This window comes from Hemiscyllium ocellatum, chromosome 24, assembly GCF_020745735.1.
Source record: "Hemiscyllium ocellatum isolate sHemOce1 chromosome 24, sHemOce1.pat.X.cur, whole genome shotgun sequence".
Classification (NCBI taxonomy): Eukaryota; Metazoa; Chordata; class Chondrichthyes; order Orectolobiformes; family Hemiscylliidae; genus Hemiscyllium; species Hemiscyllium ocellatum.
The window spans coordinates 4,317,549-4,335,567 of NC_083424.1; the positions used below are offsets into that span (position 1 = coordinate 4,317,549).

Here is an 18,019-nt window from a genome sequence, read left to right on the forward strand (position 1 = left end):
CAGGCAGCATCCAAGGAACAGGAAATTTGACATTTCGGACATAAGCCCTTCATCAGGAATGAGGAGAGTGTGTCCAGCAGGCTAAGATAAAAGGTAGGGGCGATGGAGATTTGATAGGTGGAAGGAGGTCAAGGTGAGGGTGATAGGCCGGAGTGGGGTGGGGGCGGAGAGGTCAGTAAGGAGATTGCAGGTTAGGAGGGCGGTGCTGAGTTGAGGGAACCGACTGAGACAAGGGGGGAGGGGAAATGAGGAAACTGGAGAAATCTGAATTCATCCCTTGTGGTTTTGGAGGGTTCCCAGGCGGAAGATGAGGCGCTCCTCCTCCAGCCGTCGTGTTGTTATGTTCTGGCGATGGAGGAGTCCAAGGACCTGCATGTCCTCGGTGGAGTGGGAGGGAGAGTTAAAGTGTTGAGCCATGGGGTGGTTGGGTTGGTTGGTCCGGGCGTCCCAGAGGTGTTCTCTGAAGGGTTATTGAACTTGATATTGAGTTCAGGGGGCTGCAGAGTTCCCAAGTGGAAAATGAGGTGCTGTTGTTGCAGTTAGCGCTGAGCTTCACTGGAGTGAGCCTGGGACAGAGATGTTGGCCAGGGGAACAGGGTGGGAGAGGTAACTGGGACCTGAGGGTCATTGCTGCAGGTAGAGTGTGGGTGTTCTCAGAGCAGTCAGCCAGGCTGCTGTTGGTGTGTCCCCGGGTGTGGAGGAGCAGAGTGACTGAGGTGCTGCTTCACGGGGCAGTGTGTGTGGGCTCTGAGCACGGACCCGGGGGGGGGTTACACCTGGTGTGAGTGCAGGCACCACAGCTGCTGGGGGAGACTCACTGAGTGTGAGACTGAGTGTGTGTGAGTGTGAGACTGAGTGTGAGTGTGTGCAGGAGTTACTCCATTCCACAGTGAGTTCACCTCATGTGAGCTGCCCCACGTGCGGGAGTGAGTGAGTGTGAGGCGGGGGTGAGTGAGTGTGAGGCGGGAGTGAGTGAGTGTGAACCGGGGGTGAGTGAGTGTGAGGCGGGAGTGAGTGAGTGTGAGGCGGGGGTGAGTGAGTGTGAGGCGGGGGTGAGTGAGTGTGAGGCGGGGGTGAGTGAGTGTGAGGCGGGGGTGAGTGAGTGTGAGGCAGGAGTGAGTGTGAGGCGGGGGTGAGTGAGTGTGAGGCGGGGGTGAGTGTGAGGCGGGTGTGAGTGAGTGTGAGCCGGGAGTGAGTGTGAGCCGGGTGAGTGTGAGTGAGTGTGAGCCGGGAGTGAGTGTGAGCCGGGTGAGTGTGAGTGAGTGTGAACCGGCCGATGCTGCGGCGGCTCTGGCCGGCTCTGGCTCCGCTGTTTCCGGGAGCGGGAGGGCGCGGGGCCCGGGCCCGGGCCCGGGCGGGGCCTGGGGCTGGAGTTGGGCCTGTAGCCGGTCCCGGAGCTGGGCCTGGGCCTGCGGGAGGTGAGTGTGGGGACACGGAGCCGCGGGCGGGCTGTGCATTGCTGTATCCTCGGGAGGGACGGTACCTGAGCTCGGGGCCGTAAGTGCCCCCTCCCCCCACAGTCTCTGTACCTCACCCCACCCCCCAACCCCACACCCCCCCGTGTCTCCCCCACCCCCACGACACTGTGTAACACTGACCCTCTCTCTCCCCCTGTGTGTGTGTGAGTAACACTGACCCTCTCTCTCCCCCGTGTGTGTGTGAGTAACACTGACCCTCTCTCTCCCCCTGTGTGTGTGTGAGTAACACTGACCCTCTCTCTCCCCCTGTGTGTGTGTCAGTAACACTGACCCTCTCTCTCCCCCGTGTGTGTGTGTGTGTCAGTAACACTGACCCTCTCTCTCCCCCCGTGTGTGTGTGTCAGTAACACTGACCCTCTCTCTCCCCCGTGTGTGTGTCAGTAACACTGACCCTCTCTCTCCCCCCGTGTGTGTGTGTCAGTAACACTGACCCTCTCTCTCCCCCTGTGTGTGTGTGAGTAACACTGACCCTCTCTCTCCCCCTGTGTGTGTCAGTAACACTGACCCTCTCTCCCCCTGTGTGTGTGTCAGTAACACTGACCCTCTCTCTCCCCCCGTGTGTGTGTCAGTAACACTGACCCTCTCTCTCCCCCTGTGTGTGTGTGAATAACACTGACCCTCTCTCTCCCCTGTGTGTGTGAGTAACACTGACCCTCTCTCTCCCCCTGTGTGTGTGTCAGTAACACTGACCCTCTCTCTCCCCCGTGTGTGTGTGTGTGTCAGTAACACTGACCCTCTCTCTCCCCCCGTGTGTGTGTCAGTAACACTGACCCTCTCTCTCCCCCGTGTGTGTGTGTCAGTAACACTGACCCTCTCTCTCCCCTGTGTGTGTGTGTCAGTAACACTGACCCTCTCTCTCCCCCTGTGTGTGTGTGTGTGAGTAACACTGACCCTCTCTCCCCCTGTGTGTGTGTGAGTAACACTGAGCCTCTCTCTCCCCCCGTGTGTGTGTGAGTAACACTGACCCTCTCTCTCCCCTGTGTGTGTGTGTGTGTGAGTAACACTGACCCTCTCTCCCCCTGTGTGTGTGTGTGAGTAACACTGACCCTCTCTCTCTTCCTCCCTGTGTATCTGTAACAGAGTGGGTGCTGGGCATGGCCATGGCAGCTCCAGCGGGTGGGGGCTGCAGGGAGGAGCCGATTTGCGGTGAGCAGGAGCTGGGGAAACGGAAGCTATCGGCCGGGGAGAGGCCTGACGCTGGGAAGAGGCTAAAGGAGGATCCCGAGGGAGAAGTGAACAAGAAGCCCCCCAAGAGGAAGGTGGTGCTGCTGCTGGCCTACTCTGGGAAAGGCTACCATGGCATGCAGGTACCCACCCCCAATATACAGTGTGTAAACCCGCCACCACACCCCCCCCCCATTCCCTACCCACCTCCCCCATTCCCCGTATACAGTGTCTGAAGGGTAGAGGATAAATATTTGAAGGGAAAACATTTATGGAAAAGAGCAGGATTAAGTGAGTTCTTTCTAAGAACTGGCATTGTCTTGATGGATGAATGACCTCCTATCCGATTTGTCTCTCTGAAGTTAGTTGAAGAATCGCTGATGAAGCACAGTCCTTAAATAATTTTGTTATAATCTGCGTGTGGATCGGTGCTATAATCTGGAGAGATGCTGCTTGTAGAAATTTACCAGGTTGCTTTTCCAGTTCAATACGTGTTCAGAATTGGCTGTGTGTTGTTGATGGAGTGTCAGCTGTAAGTCCCGCCACACAGCAGCAGCGAGCTGAACTTCTCATGGGGTTGTGTCTGGTACCTGTCGTTAATTACTAGATTTCTTTAGTTTTTTGCGAGAACTCAACTTTCATCCTGTGGGACTGTGGGCACTCCGTTTCCCCCTACCTTGGCCTTCCTCTGAAACAGAAATAGTGAATATGTAGAGATACTCATTCAAGACCTTGCTGCAGTAGATCCATACTTCTCATTGTAGAGCAGTCCGGTCTGCTCAGTCCCATTTCCCCTCTTCATCCCTGTAGTTTTGCGAGTTTGTTTTATGCAAGTGTCCACCTGAAAGTATTCATTGTTTCCTATTCCATTGTCCCGTTAACAGCATGTTTCTCTGTATTCCCTACACCAGTTTAAATTATAACTGTGTCCCTTAGTCTTTATACTATCAACTAACGGGAACATCTTTGTTTTGTCTATCTTATCTAAGCTTGTATATCTAAATCAAATTGCCTCTCAGCCTCAGTATTTCCAAGATAAAATTCTCCAGCCTCCTCAATCTATCCCTGTCAGTAAAGCCCCTCATCCCTTCAATCATTTGGGTCGATCTCTCTCCAAGACCCTCTTGGCCTTCCTAAGGCCAGAGCCAGGTGCAGTACTGTAGTTGTGAATTACAGAATTTGAGAAAGGCTCACCATAAACTCAATAGTTGTGTATTCAGTCCCTCTATTTAAGAAACCCGAGATCCCATTTGCTTTGTGACTTGTTCTCTTGTCTTGTCACCTTCAGAATTAATACAAGTCTGTGCCTGGGTTCCTGAGCACTGTTTAGAACCAGGCTGCTACATCTCTATTGCCTGTTCGGTCTCCCTCACGTCGTCTCCCCATTTGTCACATTTTGCCAGCCTGCTGCTGTCCTGTTGTAGTTGATTGGTAATGTCCTCTCTGTTTATCACTCCTCCAAGTTTGGTAGCTTTCACAAGTTTTGAAATTTTACTCTGTGCATAACTTTAATATACTCAAATAGCTTATGTCAGTCAAAAAGCACTGGTCCCAGCACTGACCTTTTGGGAGCACCACTGTCTAGGAATCCTCCAGTCTGAAAAATAACCATTCTCCACAGCTTTTTATTTCCTGTTGTTTTGAACTTTTTAAAATCCAAGTCCATATTGAGCAATCGACTGCAATATTGTTAACTAGCCTTTTCTGCGATACTTTTGTCAAATGTGTTCTTGAAACAGTCAATTTTAAGAATATGGAGGCACTCTTATTGTCGCGAATGGGAGTTGTTCAGGGCAGGTGGTGTTGTAGTGATAAAGTCACTGGATTAGTCATTCAGAACACCAGGCTAATGTTCTGGCAGCATGGGTTCAACTCCCACCTTGGCAAATGGAGAAATGTGAATTCAATTTTAAAATTCTGGAATAAAAAGCTAACTTAATGGTGAACGTGCAACCGTTGTCAAGTGTTGTAAAAATCTTTGATTCACTAATGTCCTTCAAGGTAGGAAACTGCCATCCTTACCTGGTTTGACCTGCATATGACTCTACACCCATTGCAATGTGGTTGGCTCTTAACTGCCCTCTGGGCAACTAGGGATAGGAAATAAATGCTGACCTAGCCTGCAACACCCAGAAGAAGGGCTCATGCCCGAAACGTCGACTCTCCTGCTCCTTGGATGCTGCCAGACCTGCTGTGTTTTTTCAGCAACACATTTTCAGCTCTGATCTCCAGCATCTCCAGTCCTCACCTTCTCCTGCAACACCCAGAACCCATGAATGAAGGAAGTACACAACCTCCTATTACTTGCTTCCTATTTATACACAGGAAACTGGTTTTTAAATTCCCTGTTAGGCTAAATGCTGTTTTCCTGTCATATTTTCTCTCTGCCCTCTTACTTTCCTCTTCATTTTCTCTCTCAACCTATGGTTCTTGATTGAAGAATTCTCCCGATATATGGTGCACACACTTCTCTTTTATTATGTGATATTTTCTATCTCCTTCATCATCCAGGGACCATTGTTTGGTTCTCTTTACTGTCTCCAGTGTTGGAATGTACTGACTCTGCATCTGAAACATTTCCACGATGCTCCATTACTGTGTTTCCTGTCTGTCATTGGTTCCAGTTCATTTTGGTCCATTGGAAAGAGCCCTCTTGTTTGTTTCTTGCTGTTCTGCGTTAATAGTCTAAAATAAGAAAAGGTGATCAATCTTACCCAAAATACTACCCAACAGAGACTTGGCCTACACCTGGCACAAATGAGAGCTGTTTGAAACATGGAATGTTTTTAGAGGACTTGACAAGCTTTTTAAAAAATTCATTCAAGCGATATGAGTTTTGCCAGCATTAATTGCCTGTTCCTATTTGCCCTTGAGAAGGTGATGGTAAGTTGTCCCATTGAACTGTTGCAGTTCATTTGGTTTGGGTAAGTTCACAATGCCCTTAGAGAATTGAAAGATTTTGACCTAGTGAAGCAACGGCGATAGATTTCCGAGTCAGGGTAGCAAATGGCTTGGAGGGACATTTGCAGAGGATGGTGTTCTCATGTGTCTGATGCCCTTGATCTTTGTGGGTTTGGAAGGTGCTGCCTGAGGAACCTTGATGAATTTCTGAAGTGCATCTTGTAGATTACACACTGCTGTTCCCGAGCGTCAGGGATGGAGGGAGTGAATGCTTGTGGATGGGGGCTGCTCTGTCTTGGGTGGCATTGAGCTTATTGAATGTTGTTGGAGCTGCACCCATCCAGGCAAGTGGGGAGTACTGACTTGTGCCTTGTCGATGATGGCCAGGCTTTGGGAAATCCCATCCAGACTAGATGTCTACTGGTTGATTTCCTCTGACTGAAGTGACTGGAGCAGTGGGCCACATTCTCATGAAGAGTCAGCCATTTAGGATCAAGATAGGAAAACATTCTTCACTTGAAAGATTGTGATCCTTTGGAATCCTTTTCCTAGGTTGCTGTAGGTGTGCATAGCTTAGTTACATTCAAGGATGGAATAGATGGAACTGAAAGGAATTGAGAGACACAGGGAGCAAGTGGGAAGTGATGTTGATGTCAAAGATTAGCTGCGATCATTGTGAATAGTGGGGCAAGTTGTATAGCATGCTCCTGTTCCTGTTTGTCAGAATGTTAGAACTATTCAGCTGGTCAGGCAATAACCTTGGGGAGAAAACCGAAATAACACTTCAGGTTGATGATCCATCAACAGAACAGAAGATCTTGAAGATATAACAAATTTTAAGCAAGGGATGATTTTGGGTGATGGGCTTTGGGTGAGAGGATTGTGGATTTGGTTGGGGAGGGTGGTGATGGGGTCATGGGGTAGAGGGAATGGGGATGTGGATTTGGGGACTGGGGGTGGACAGAGTAGGGGTTGGAGGAGATCATGGTGGGGTTGCTACTGGTGAGGTGGAAAGAGCAAAACAAGATCTGTGGAGGGCAAGAGATTAAATGATAAGGGAAGCTGGTGCAAGGGGCATGGAGAGAAGTCGCTGTCTTAAATAGAAAGTTGGAGGAGTATTAAGGATCAGCCTGGGTGTGCAGAATTGAAATAAGTCAGTTAGAATATGACCACTACAGATCTGGGCTGAATGGCCTTTTTTTTAGCGCACCTTTTCTTTGTTGTATGAATGTAATCACCATAAAAATGTGGAATAATAACTGGCTCATTATTCTGTGTTGTTAACAAATAACTGTTTTCTGCAATTCTCTTAAAAAGAGAAATGTTGGATCATCCCAGTTTAAAACGATTGAGGATGAGTTGGTGAAGGCACTTGTAAGGGCCAAATGTATCCCAGAGAACCACGGTGATGATATGAGGAAGATGTCCTTCCAGAGATGTGCACGGACAGACAAGGTACCATTTGTACTTTTTCTTGAAGTACCGAAACAGCTTTTGTTTACTCAGCATGTTTTCCAGTTAAATTGATCATTACTGCTGTGTAACAGAACATCTTTTAACTGAGATGTGTTGTAATTGTTAGTGGAATGTTTGAGTAGACAGTCTCATTCACACTTGAGTACATTTCACCATCTCTGCATTGTTAATTATTCACCTTTTAACCGTTAATTATAGGAGCCTGACCAGACTGCACTGAGTGCTGTGAGCAGATCTGAACTATGTACTATTTTTTCCAAGAAAACGCAGAAAGTACATTTGGAGAAAATGCTAAAACTATCCACAAGTATGGTGCCATAACTGGGAAACTGCAGCTTTTGAGAAAGCTTTATTTTGAAAAAGCGTCATCTAGTTCTGAACCAGCAGAGGCACAAGCAGAAACATTCCACACCCACCTTGTCAGGACGTTTCAGGATTTTATACATTTTAATCGTATCATTTAAACTGCATTGGTAGCAACTCCGTCCAACCTTTCCTTATAAGACAGCTGGCAGCATTTGGCCGTCTATGGCGTTAAGGAGCTTTAGCAAAACGAGTCAGTGGAATCTTGGGAAGCGCTCCCTGCTGGTTGGAGTCATACCTGGCACATAGGAAGATGGTTGTGGTTGTTGGAGGTCAGTCATCTCCGCTCCAGGACATCTCTGCAGGTGTCCCTTAGGGTAGTGTCCTAGGCCCAACCATCTTCAGCTGCTTCATCAATGACCTTCCCTCCATCAGAAGGTCAGAAGTGGGGATGTTCACACAGTTAGCTTTTAAGATATTGATGCAGACTGTGTCCATATGCAGCAACATCAGGACAAAATTCAGGTTTGGGCTGATAAATGGCAAGTAACATTCACATGATACCAGTGCTAGGCAATGGCCATATTCAACAAGGGGCAATCTAATCATCATCCCTTGACATTTCAGTGGTGTTAATGACAGAGTTCCTCCCACTATCAACATCCTGGGGGGTTACCATGAAGCAGAAACTCAGCTGGGCTAACTGTATAAACATAGTGGCTTCAACAGCAGGACAAAGGCTAAGGAACTTGCCGTGATGGTTCCAACACCTTCGGCATGACCAATAGGCATCAAGATAACTGGCTGATTCATAGAAACCCTGCAGTGTGGAAACAGGCCATTTGGCCCAACAAGTCTACGCTGATCCACCCAGACCCATTCCCCTTGCCCTATTACTCTACATTTACCCCTGATTAATGCACCTAGCCTACACATCCCTGAACACGATGGGCATGGCGAATCCACCCTAACCTGAAAGTCTTTGGACTGCAGGAGGAACCCGAAGATCCTGGAAAAAAAACCCATGCAGATATAGGGGGGAACTGACGTTCACCCAAGGGTGGAATCGAGCCAGGGCTCTGACGCCATGAGGCAGCAGTGCTAACCTCTGAGTCACCGTGCTGCCCTAATTTCTTGTTTCTATCTCCATCCCTTCTGGTGTAGAGGGTTTATATTTGCTACCTTCCAATCTGATGTTATCTTTGCAAAATCTAGCAAATTTTGGAAAATTAACAGCAGCACATTGGCTACCTCATTAGCAACCTCTTCTTAAGACCATTGGACGAAATCCATTCGGATCATCATGAGTACCAGTTAAGGTAGTCAGGTGAATATCCAGTGAGTGATCCCTTCCTGAATACACTTAACCTTGACCTGTACAATTAACCCTGCTCTGTAAAAGACCACAAAGAAATGAGCAGTAATGACTCAGGTTAGCTCTTCTGTACAAACCCCTTTTCTCTGAAGCAAGTGTCTGAGTTTGACTTCATGACCATTCCCACCTTACCTCAAATCCTTTGCATTTTACAGTTATTCTGCAAGGGCAGACTGCATAGTCTGTAATTTAGATATTTTAAATGCATTGCATTAGAAATACAGGAGAAAATTGTAACTAAATCTCTGGGTGGGAATTCTGTGGGATAAAGTAGAATGTCCTGCTCCGTGTTGCTGTCAGCTGATGTCAATGCAGTGAAAAGCTAAAATTACACACCATCCCCAGTTTACCCATTGTCAGTTTGGATTAAAGTTTATAATGTGGAGTTTGTTGACATCGTATTTTGCTAATTTCCAGGGTGTTTCTGCTGCTGGTCAAATAGTCTCTCTGAAACTCTGGCTCATTGATGACCTGTTGGATAAGGTCAATGCTCAGCTACCAGCAGGCATTAAAATACTAGGTATGGCTTTTAATTTGCGTTTATTTGACAATTTGGTGTAGGAGTTAATTTATAAAAATGATATACCAGTCTGAGACAGGAAATATGTGGGCAGACGTTAAATGTGAAAGGCAGTTGTTTGAAAATGAAGTGGGAGATATGTTAATTTGGTATGAATTGATTTGTAGCTTCCCAGCATTGTTCACACCTCTCGCTCTGGTGACCCAAGTTTTCTCTGACTCCATGGACCTTGGAGGTTCTTTTCATTTTCATTCATGAGGGTGTGGGCATCACATTGAGAAGGTGGGGGTGAGCTGCTGCCTTGAACTGCTGCAGTTCATGTGGTGTAGGCAGACCCACAATGTCCCTTAGGGAGGGAATTCCAGGATTTTATCCAGTGACACTGAAGGAACGGCAATATATTTCCAAGTCAGGATGGTGACTGGCTCAGAGGGGAATTTGCAGGGGGTGGTGTTCCCATGTATCTACTGCTCCTCGTCGTTCTGGTGGTGGAGGAGCTTGCATGTTTTAGGAGGTGATGTTGGAGGAGCCTTGTTGTGTCATGTGAACTACAAGACTACAAAAAAAAGCTTGTGCCTCTACTTCTGATCATTTGCATAAGTAAAGGAGGAGGCCATTTGGCCTGTTGAGCCTGTGCTGACTTTCCATAGCACAATCCAGTCAGTTCCAAATCTCAAGTTACTGATAGAGCCATACAACACAAAATCAGACCCTTCAGTCCAGTCAGTCTGTGCCACCCATATTCCCAAACTAAACTAATCCCACCTGCCTGCACTTGGTCCATATTCCTCCAAACATTTCTTATTCATGTACTTATCTAAACATCTTTTAAACAATGTAATTGTACTGGGATTCACCACTTTCTCTGGAAGTTCATTCCACCCATGAACCGCTATGTGTGTTTAAAAAAAAAGTTGCTCATATGTTTTCTAAAATCTTTCATCTCTCACCTTAAAATATGCGGCGTAATCTTGAAATCTCCCCAGGTAGGTAAAAGACACCTGTCCGTCACCTTATCTATATCCAGCTTGATTTTATAATAGTAGATCTTGTGTTCATTTACACAGTGAATTTGACCAACAGCTTTCTCTATATCTCTCCAAATATGTACTCGAAGTACCAGTGAATAAATAAAATGGAATTGCCTGAATATTGAGAGTCAGATAGTGGAGATGGATGGCCCCTAGCACCAGTTTGTAAATAAACCACATTGCAGTTGAGAAGTCTTCCCCTCATAGCACATTGATTTGATGAGCTTCAATGTCTTAGCGAGTGATACTTTATTTCCACCCTGCATTTTAACTTCTATGAAGGTGGAGGCCACTCGGCCCCTTCAGCCTGCTTTTCCATTCATGAAGATTGCGGCAGATCTAATTTCTCTTACCCCATCCCCACCCCTACCCCTATGTCCAAACATCAGCAATCTCTCCTTTGATTTTCCTCAATGATTGAGCACTCTCTGGAATGGAGAATTTCAAAATTCCCAACTCCAAGTGATGACATTTCTCTTCCTTACAGTCCGACATGGATAAGCCCCTTTATTGTGATACTGTAATCCCACTTTTGTTCTTGTCTCCATTCCCTCCCACTGGGGGAAACATTATCTCTGCCTCTAGCCTGTTAAACCCTTTAAAAATGCATTCATCTCAATTAGATCTCCACTAATGCTTAATTCTGGAGAAAGATAGCCTAGATTGCTGAATATATCATAGATGTGATCTCCTGTCCTATTGATTAAATCCGTGAGTCTTTATTGCAACAGTTTCCTTCCTCAGGTAGGGAAATTGAAATTCTGTACTGTCCTCCAAAGACCCTGATACCACTTTCCAAGGTGACTACTCAAACTTAGGATAAATTTCTACCTTGGGTTTTTTGCATGTGTTAAAAGTTTAAAACTCAAGATTCAAACTGAAAACTCACCTCTTGCTTTCACACCTCACTCTGACTCCCCATCCATGTCAACATCTGCCCCTATAATCCATCCTTCACCATCCCTTCATGCATGCTGTGTTCAGCTACCCATCTCCCATGGTCCCGCACACTGCATATGCCCCCCAAATCATCCTCATTGCTCTTTGTAGCCCTAATACCCTCTTACAATGTAATACCAACTCCCCTCCACCCACCACTCTTTGCCCTTGCCCCTCCATGCTAGCTCACCTTTTACCAAGTGTTGGCATAACTCAGGTGACACCTTGATAGAAAATAGATATTTCCATTGATGTTGTCATCTTTCTAATCCTTTTTGAAAGCAAACATTACACTCCTGTCGTCAGTGTCTCAGGTTAACAAACACATCCATTTTATAAGCAGTTGGACCTCTCCATCAAAATGCTCATCTGATGGGGCCTCTATTGTGAAACTGATTATTTGGGAAATCAGTCATGAAACACAAATACTACAATGTCTGTGTGAATGGTTAGGAAAATAGAATTTTACAACTTTTATAACCTCAGTGAACTTTTCACTTGTTACACATAAACAGCCTTTTCACAATCCAAAGGGTGCCTCACCTCCATGGGAATGGATATCATGGGGTACCTTCCCTCTAGAAATATCAGACATCCCTCCAGCTATCACACCTTCCCTGCACCCCTCATCTGACTCATCTTGTGCTTCACTTGTGCCAACCCATGTAGCCTAATGCCTTTTACCCATCTTGTATTCCCTCAAATATCCTGTATCGCCCAATACCTCTTCTACCCATACCCCCTGACCACTTATAACCCCATGCTACTTAATCCCTACTTCCACCCACAGCCCTTTACCCCTTCACCTACTGCACAAACTCAGTAAGTGTCCCAATGAAGACTCCCAATTTCAACCAGGGGGGAATTCACAATGGATGCTATTGGCTACTAGTCACCCTCCGTTCCAGAGCCATGAAGGTACAAGTCTGCAGGGATTAGATTAGGTTAGATTCCCTACAGTCTGGAAATAGGCCCTTCGGCCCAACACGTCCACACCGACCCTCTGAAGAGTAACCTACCTAGATCCATTTCCCTCTGACTAATGCACCTAACACGATGGGCAGTTTAGCATGGCCAATTCACCTAACCTGCACATCGTTTGGACTGTGGGAGGAAACCGGAGCACTCGGAGGAAACCCACGCCAACACAATGTGCAAACTCCACACAGACAGTCGCCCGAGGCTGGAATCGAACGTGGGACCCTGCTGCTGTGAGGCAGCAGTGCTAACCACTGAGCCACCATGCCACCCCATGGTGGTAAACATTGGTGTGAAAAACCTAATACCAGGGAGAAAAGTGGGCAGGGAGGTCAAACAAACCAAGTTTTTCAAAATCAAATGTAATGAAAATTACAGGGTGACATGGTGGCTCAGTGGTTAGCACCGCTGCCTCACAGTGCCAGGGACCTGGGTTCAATTCCACCCTCTGGTGACTGTGCAAACTTCACACAGACATTCTCCCTGTATCTGAGTGGGTTTCCTCCAGGTACTCCGGTTTCTTCCCACAGTCCAAATGCTGTGCAAGCTAGGTGGGTTGGCCATGGGAAATGCACTGGCATAGGGTGTATCTGAGGAGGATGTTCTTCAGGGTCAGTATGGACTTGATGGACTGAATGGCTTGTTTCCACATTGTGGGCATTCTATGAAATTGACAGCAGATTGGTCTCAGCAGATGCACTGCTTTCTTTTCCAGGACTGAAGAGAGTAACTGGGAGATTCAACTCAAAGAATACCTGTGATGCACGGACCTATTTCTATATGCTGCCAACCTTCTCCTTTGCCCACAAAGACTACGACAGGCAGAATATAGAGTACCGTCTCAGCAGTGACACACTGAGCAATGTCAACAGGCTGTTGGCCAGCTACAAAGGGACCCACAATTTCCACAACTTCACATCCGGGAAGGGTCCAAGAGACCCCAGCGCTAAGCGATACATAATGGAAATGTATTGTGAAGAGCCATTTGTGAGGCAAGGCATGGAATTTGCTGTCCTGAAGGTGAAAGGACAAAGTTTCATGATGCATCAAATTAGGAAAATGATTGGATTAGTGATCGCCATAGTGAGAGGTTATGCCCCAGAGTCCATCATGGTCCGGAGCTGGGGTGAGGAAAAGGTTGATGTCCCAAAGGCTCCCGGACTGGGGCTTGTATTGGACACGGTCCATTTTGAGAAGTACAACAACCGTTTTGGCAACGATGGCGTTCACCAGGCACTAGAGTGGCAAGACATTGAGGACCAAATAATGGGATTTAAAGAAGATCATATCTATCCAACCATCATCAAGACTGAAATTGAGGAGCAGTCCATGGCCAACTGGCTGAGTACGTTACCAATCCATGATTTCAGTGCCACAGCATCAGGAGTTCAGATAAATCAGAATCACATCAAGGTAATAGCTACAATCTGTCCTACTGCCAGGCACTAAGGGTGGCAAACTGGCACTGTTGCTGGATTATTGAAGCCAGAGGCCCAGGCTAGTGCTCTGGGTACATGTTCTAGTTTTCCAGCAGCAGCTAATGGAATTTACAGTGATTAAAAATCTGAAATTGAAAACTAACCTCAGTGATGGTAGCTATGAATTTGCCCAGGGTTGTGTAAAAACTCACGTGGTTCACTAATGCCCTTTAGGTAAAGCAATCTGACATCCTTACTCAGTCTGATCCATATGTGACTCCAGACTCAAGGAAACGTGGTTGACTCTTGGCTCTGAGAGCCACTCAACGCAAGGACAACAGCTGCTTAGCAGCACCAACCACCCCTCAAGTGTAACTTCAGTGTTTTATTTATATCACACATGGGGCATAGGCAGCGCTGGTTGGACCAGCATTTATTGTCTGTCCGTGGTTGCCCTGAGAAAGGTGGAGGTGAGCTGCTGCCTTGAACTGCTGTATATAAAACATTTACATCAGGGTCGGCTAAGTTTCATTGGATTTCTGGTTACCAACATTGCTGTCAGGGATATTAGGAATATTCTTGCCTGGAATAGTCTGTGTTACCCATCATGATTGATAGGTATCTCTAACTCCACCTTCAAACCCCATATACGTGGTAACATGCTCAAATATAATCTGATGCTGGTACCGGAGCACTGATTTTAAATGGGCTATTGCTTTGTTTACTTTGATTCTAGTAAAAATATAAATGGTTAAAGCTGTCTGTCCTTCTGTTATTTGCTGTGCAGTCTATGTTCTGTACAGATCAACCCTCCACCACCCCCCAACGTCGAAACAAATTGATACTCGACTTTTCCCAGACGATCACCATTATTGGAAAAGTGAACAGAAGGGTAATGAGAATTCTCTTGCTCGGAGTTGTCTGGATCTGGAATATTCTGCCTCTCTAATATTAATGGAAGCTGGTCCTAAAATAATTTGAAAATGGAGGTACCTGAGGGTAATGGGCTCTCTGTGTTATGGAGCCACTGATAATTAAATGAAGGGCAGTCCTTCAGGACAAGTAAATGAACCCCAGTTGCTGTAAACTTGTTGGTATTGGGCAATGTCCATGTGAATGGCAAATGAGAATTACTCTGAATAACAGTAAGGTGGTTTTTCCTATTTTGCTCTTAAATTTTTCAAAACTCACACCAGACAATGTGTTACAAGCTTGGCAAAAATCTGATGATGAAAGAATGATACTAATTTGGGTGAATATCTTCTGACAGTATCTGACTTGTTTTTGGACAATATTAAAGTTTTGTTTTTTCTTTCATTTGGCACCGCTGGCTGGGCCAACACTTATTGCCTATTCCTACTTACCCTTGAAGTGGTGTGAGCTGCCTTCATGAACCATCTTGAGTGTGTTCTCCTTCATTGCTCCCAGTGGTATATGTACACAAGCTTTTTCTGATAACAGCACAATGTATGTTCTTCTCTCGGCTTGAGAGAAGAACATACTTTTGGAAAATTTAATTTTAGTTTGACAGGTGTTGAAAGTGGGTAGTTTTCCTTGAGTCAACCTTTTATAGGATTGACTTGTCTGATGTAGTATAGGTTTTATAATCTTTTAGGATCTCCTTATTTGTTTTTGGGACATTAGCTGGTATTAACCGCTCGCCCACAGGTTCTGCTCTGAGAAGGAGATGGTGTGTTGTTGTTTTGAAACACTGTGTGCCAAAGTGATGAAGGTACTCCTGACAAGGTTGGGTGTTAACATCGCAGGATGTTCATCCAGTAGCTGAAGAAATGGCCAATCTGTGATGGTCATTGTGGACTGAGGTGATGGTGTTTCCCTTGCCCTTCTTGGTAGCAGTGGTTATGGACGGAGGGAGGTTCTGGTTTGTTGACATGACCTTGTTGAGTTGCCGCAGTGCAATCTACCCTTATTGTAAAGCACTGGTGCTGGGAGGGCAAACACACGAGTTGGAGCGGGGTAGTCCATTCATTCTTTTGAATATGCTGGAGCATTTGATATATCAGTTCTTGTCTAAACCCATGATACGATTTGACTCTCTCAAGAATCTGTCAAACTCTATCTCAAAATCTATTCAATGTTCTACCTTTACTGCTGCCTGGATGAGAAGGTTCCACAGAGTAGTGCATGTGTACCAGGGTTCCACACACTGAGATCCAAGTCAGTGATTGCTAAAGTCACTGGTACAGATGGACCTTGAAGGCTTGCACAGCCAACAGAAAGAAAAATAACTTGGAGGGAATGCTGGTCGTGACCTCTTTTTCTCTTCATCTCTATCTTAAATGAGAGATCCATTATTTTAAATTGTTCAAGTCTTGCCCATAAGGGGAAACATCCTCTCAGTATTCAACCTATAACTTAAAATTACACAGTAAAATCTCAAACTGAAAATATTTTGTTTTATCATTATTCATAATGGTCCATTTATTTAAGAAAAGATATTATTTCATTGGAGACAGTACAAAGAAGGTTCATGACAATAATCCCTGGTATTGAGAGATTAGTCTTGGCTCATCAGACAGACAGATGAGCTCGAAACGTCGATTTCGCTGCTCGTTGGATGCTGCCTGAACTGCTGTGCTCTTCCAGCACCACTGATCCAGATGAGGACTCTACTCACTGGAGTTTAGAAGAATGAGAGGTGATCTCATTGAAACATATTAAATTCTTAAGGGGTTTGACAGGGTCAATGCTGAGGGGCTGTTTCCCCTCCATGGGAGGGTCAGGGACCAGGGGGCACAGTCTCAGAATAAAGGAGCACCGATTTAAGACTGAAATGAGGAGGAATTTCTTCTGAGGGTTGAGAGTATTTGGAATTCCTTGCCACAAAGAGCTATGTGAGCAGTGTATTTATCTATATTTAAAGCTGATAAATTCTTGTTCAGTCAGAGAATCGAGGGTTATGGTCAAAGGGCAGGAAAATGTCAAATTGGCCATGATCCTATTGAACAGTAGACCAGGCTTGAGGGGCTGAATGGCCTGCTACTGCTCCTATTTGTTATGCTGTAATGATTTTAGTAATAAATCTGTTTTCCCTAACTAGTGAGTTTTGTGTTTCTGTGATGACTTGGGAAAAAAAACTCCCTGCCCTTCTCTGCTTTCAGGAGGTGACTGAAGATTTGGATGAAGGCAGCGATGGAGGTGACTCTGACTGAGCTGATGGTAACGTTTGGACGTGCGAGTAACAGTTCCACAGCCAGCTGGTGGGAGCAAAGACCAGAGGGAGCAGAGCAGTCGTTGGAAATCTCTCCTTGCAGTGCTTGTGCGAGGCGCTTGAATAAGCTACTTTGCAAAACGAGAAGGGCCCCCAGTTGGGTTTTCTGTTTAAATTTCACTCTATTGAGATGATTTAACTTTGAGACATACCTCTACCCTTGATTTTGTTTATAATTATTGCTCAGTTGGCAGTTTAAAGGAGCAATAATATTTGGAGGAGTTTGTTTCCAGTTTAAATCCATTACACATTGCAGGGGTGATTAAGGGACAGGAGATGCACAGAATGGATACTGTGCAGGTGGTCATTTGGCCTGATGTATTTAATTCTGAAAGGAATATTCAGTTAGTTCCAGCTCCCTAATTTTAACACTGCAAACTTTACCCCTGTAATTTTAATCAAATTATTTTAGAAAATTGCTCCTGAGTCTTCATGTGACAGTTTCAACAGACTGCGAGAATAGCCAAATTAAGGGGACATCTTTCGAACTTTACTGTTACTCAAATAATCATGTCTTATGTTGATGTTACTTTCATGCATTGATAGAATATTGGACCGGAGAATCATAGCTTCAACACACGAACACAGTCAAAGCTTTCTTGTATCTGAACTTCAGGATTGTGTCGCTGCGCGGCATTTAAGCTGATGTGTTTATTTCAAAATAATAAAAGTGAAAGCAGTTCACCCAAAATGCATTCTGGAATTATTCATTCTGGCCGACATTTTCATCTTTGTTCAGGAGACTTTATTATACCATTTTAAATTTGCATCTTTTTTCTATAAATACGAAGAAGAGGAAACTATTTAGCCCCCAACGCATTGATTGATGCATTAGTAATTTGTACCTTGACATAGTTTATCAGCTGCAAATGTGTTGCTGGTCAAAGCACAGCAGGTTAGGCAGCATCTCAGGAACAGAGAATTCGACGTTTCGAGCATAAGCCCTTCATCATAGTTTATCAGCCTTTGTCAAGTTTCCTTTGGTTCATGTTCCCCAACAAAAATCAATTAATCTTTCTTTCTACTGAATATTTAAATTGTCCTTCAGCATTCCCAGATCCTCCGGTCCATCCTGTCCCATACATTTGTGATCGCTTGCGAATTCCTCCCGAATGAAAAATTGGGAGAGGCAAAATATGAGGATAAACCTGGAAAATTCTATTCCAATCCATTGATGTGATGAGATTGAATCCAGGCGATCACT

At 45.5% G+C, this 18,019-nt stretch overlaps 1 protein-coding gene across 3 annotated transcripts; it reads left to right on the top strand.

The window, feature by feature from the left end:
- Positions 1-313: 313 nt before the first annotated feature.
- On the top strand, positions 314-17,506 carry pus1 (pseudouridine synthase 1). Of its 3 annotated transcripts, none has more exons than XM_060843379.1 (6): positions 314-382; positions 2,559-2,785; positions 6,861-6,998; positions 9,115-9,217; positions 12,881-13,578; positions 16,706-17,506. In XM_060843379.1, the coding sequence occupies exons 1-6, from the start codon at positions 352-354 to the stop codon at positions 16,754-16,756; spliced, it is 1,248 nt and encodes a 415-aa protein (XP_060699362.1). In that variant the 5' UTR covers positions 314-351; the 3' UTR covers positions 16,757-17,506. The 3 variants fall into 3 exon arrangements, with proteins under 3 accessions (XP_060699362.1, XP_060699363.1, XP_060699360.1); XM_060843380.1 differs by lacking the exon at positions 314-382 and adding an exon at positions 671-716; XM_060843377.1 differs by lacking the exon at positions 314-382 and adding an exon at positions 1,164-1,418.
- The last annotated feature ends 513 nt before the right edge of the window (positions 17,507-18,019 follow it).

Bases quoted from the DNA above. Each gene is read 5' to 3' on its own strand.
- pus1 (XM_060843377.1), top strand. From the start codon at position 1,277: ATGCTGCGGCGGCTCTGGCCGGCTCTGGCTCCGCTGTTTCCGGGAGCG. The intron at 6,999-9,114 runs GTACCATTTGTA...GCTAATTTCCAG, and splicing joins GATGTGCACGGACAGACAAG to GGTGTTTCTGCTGCTGGTCA. The intron at 9,218-12,880 runs GTATGGCTTTTA...TTTCTTTTCCAG, and splicing joins AGCAGGCATTAAAATACTAG to GACTGAAGAGAGTAACTGGG.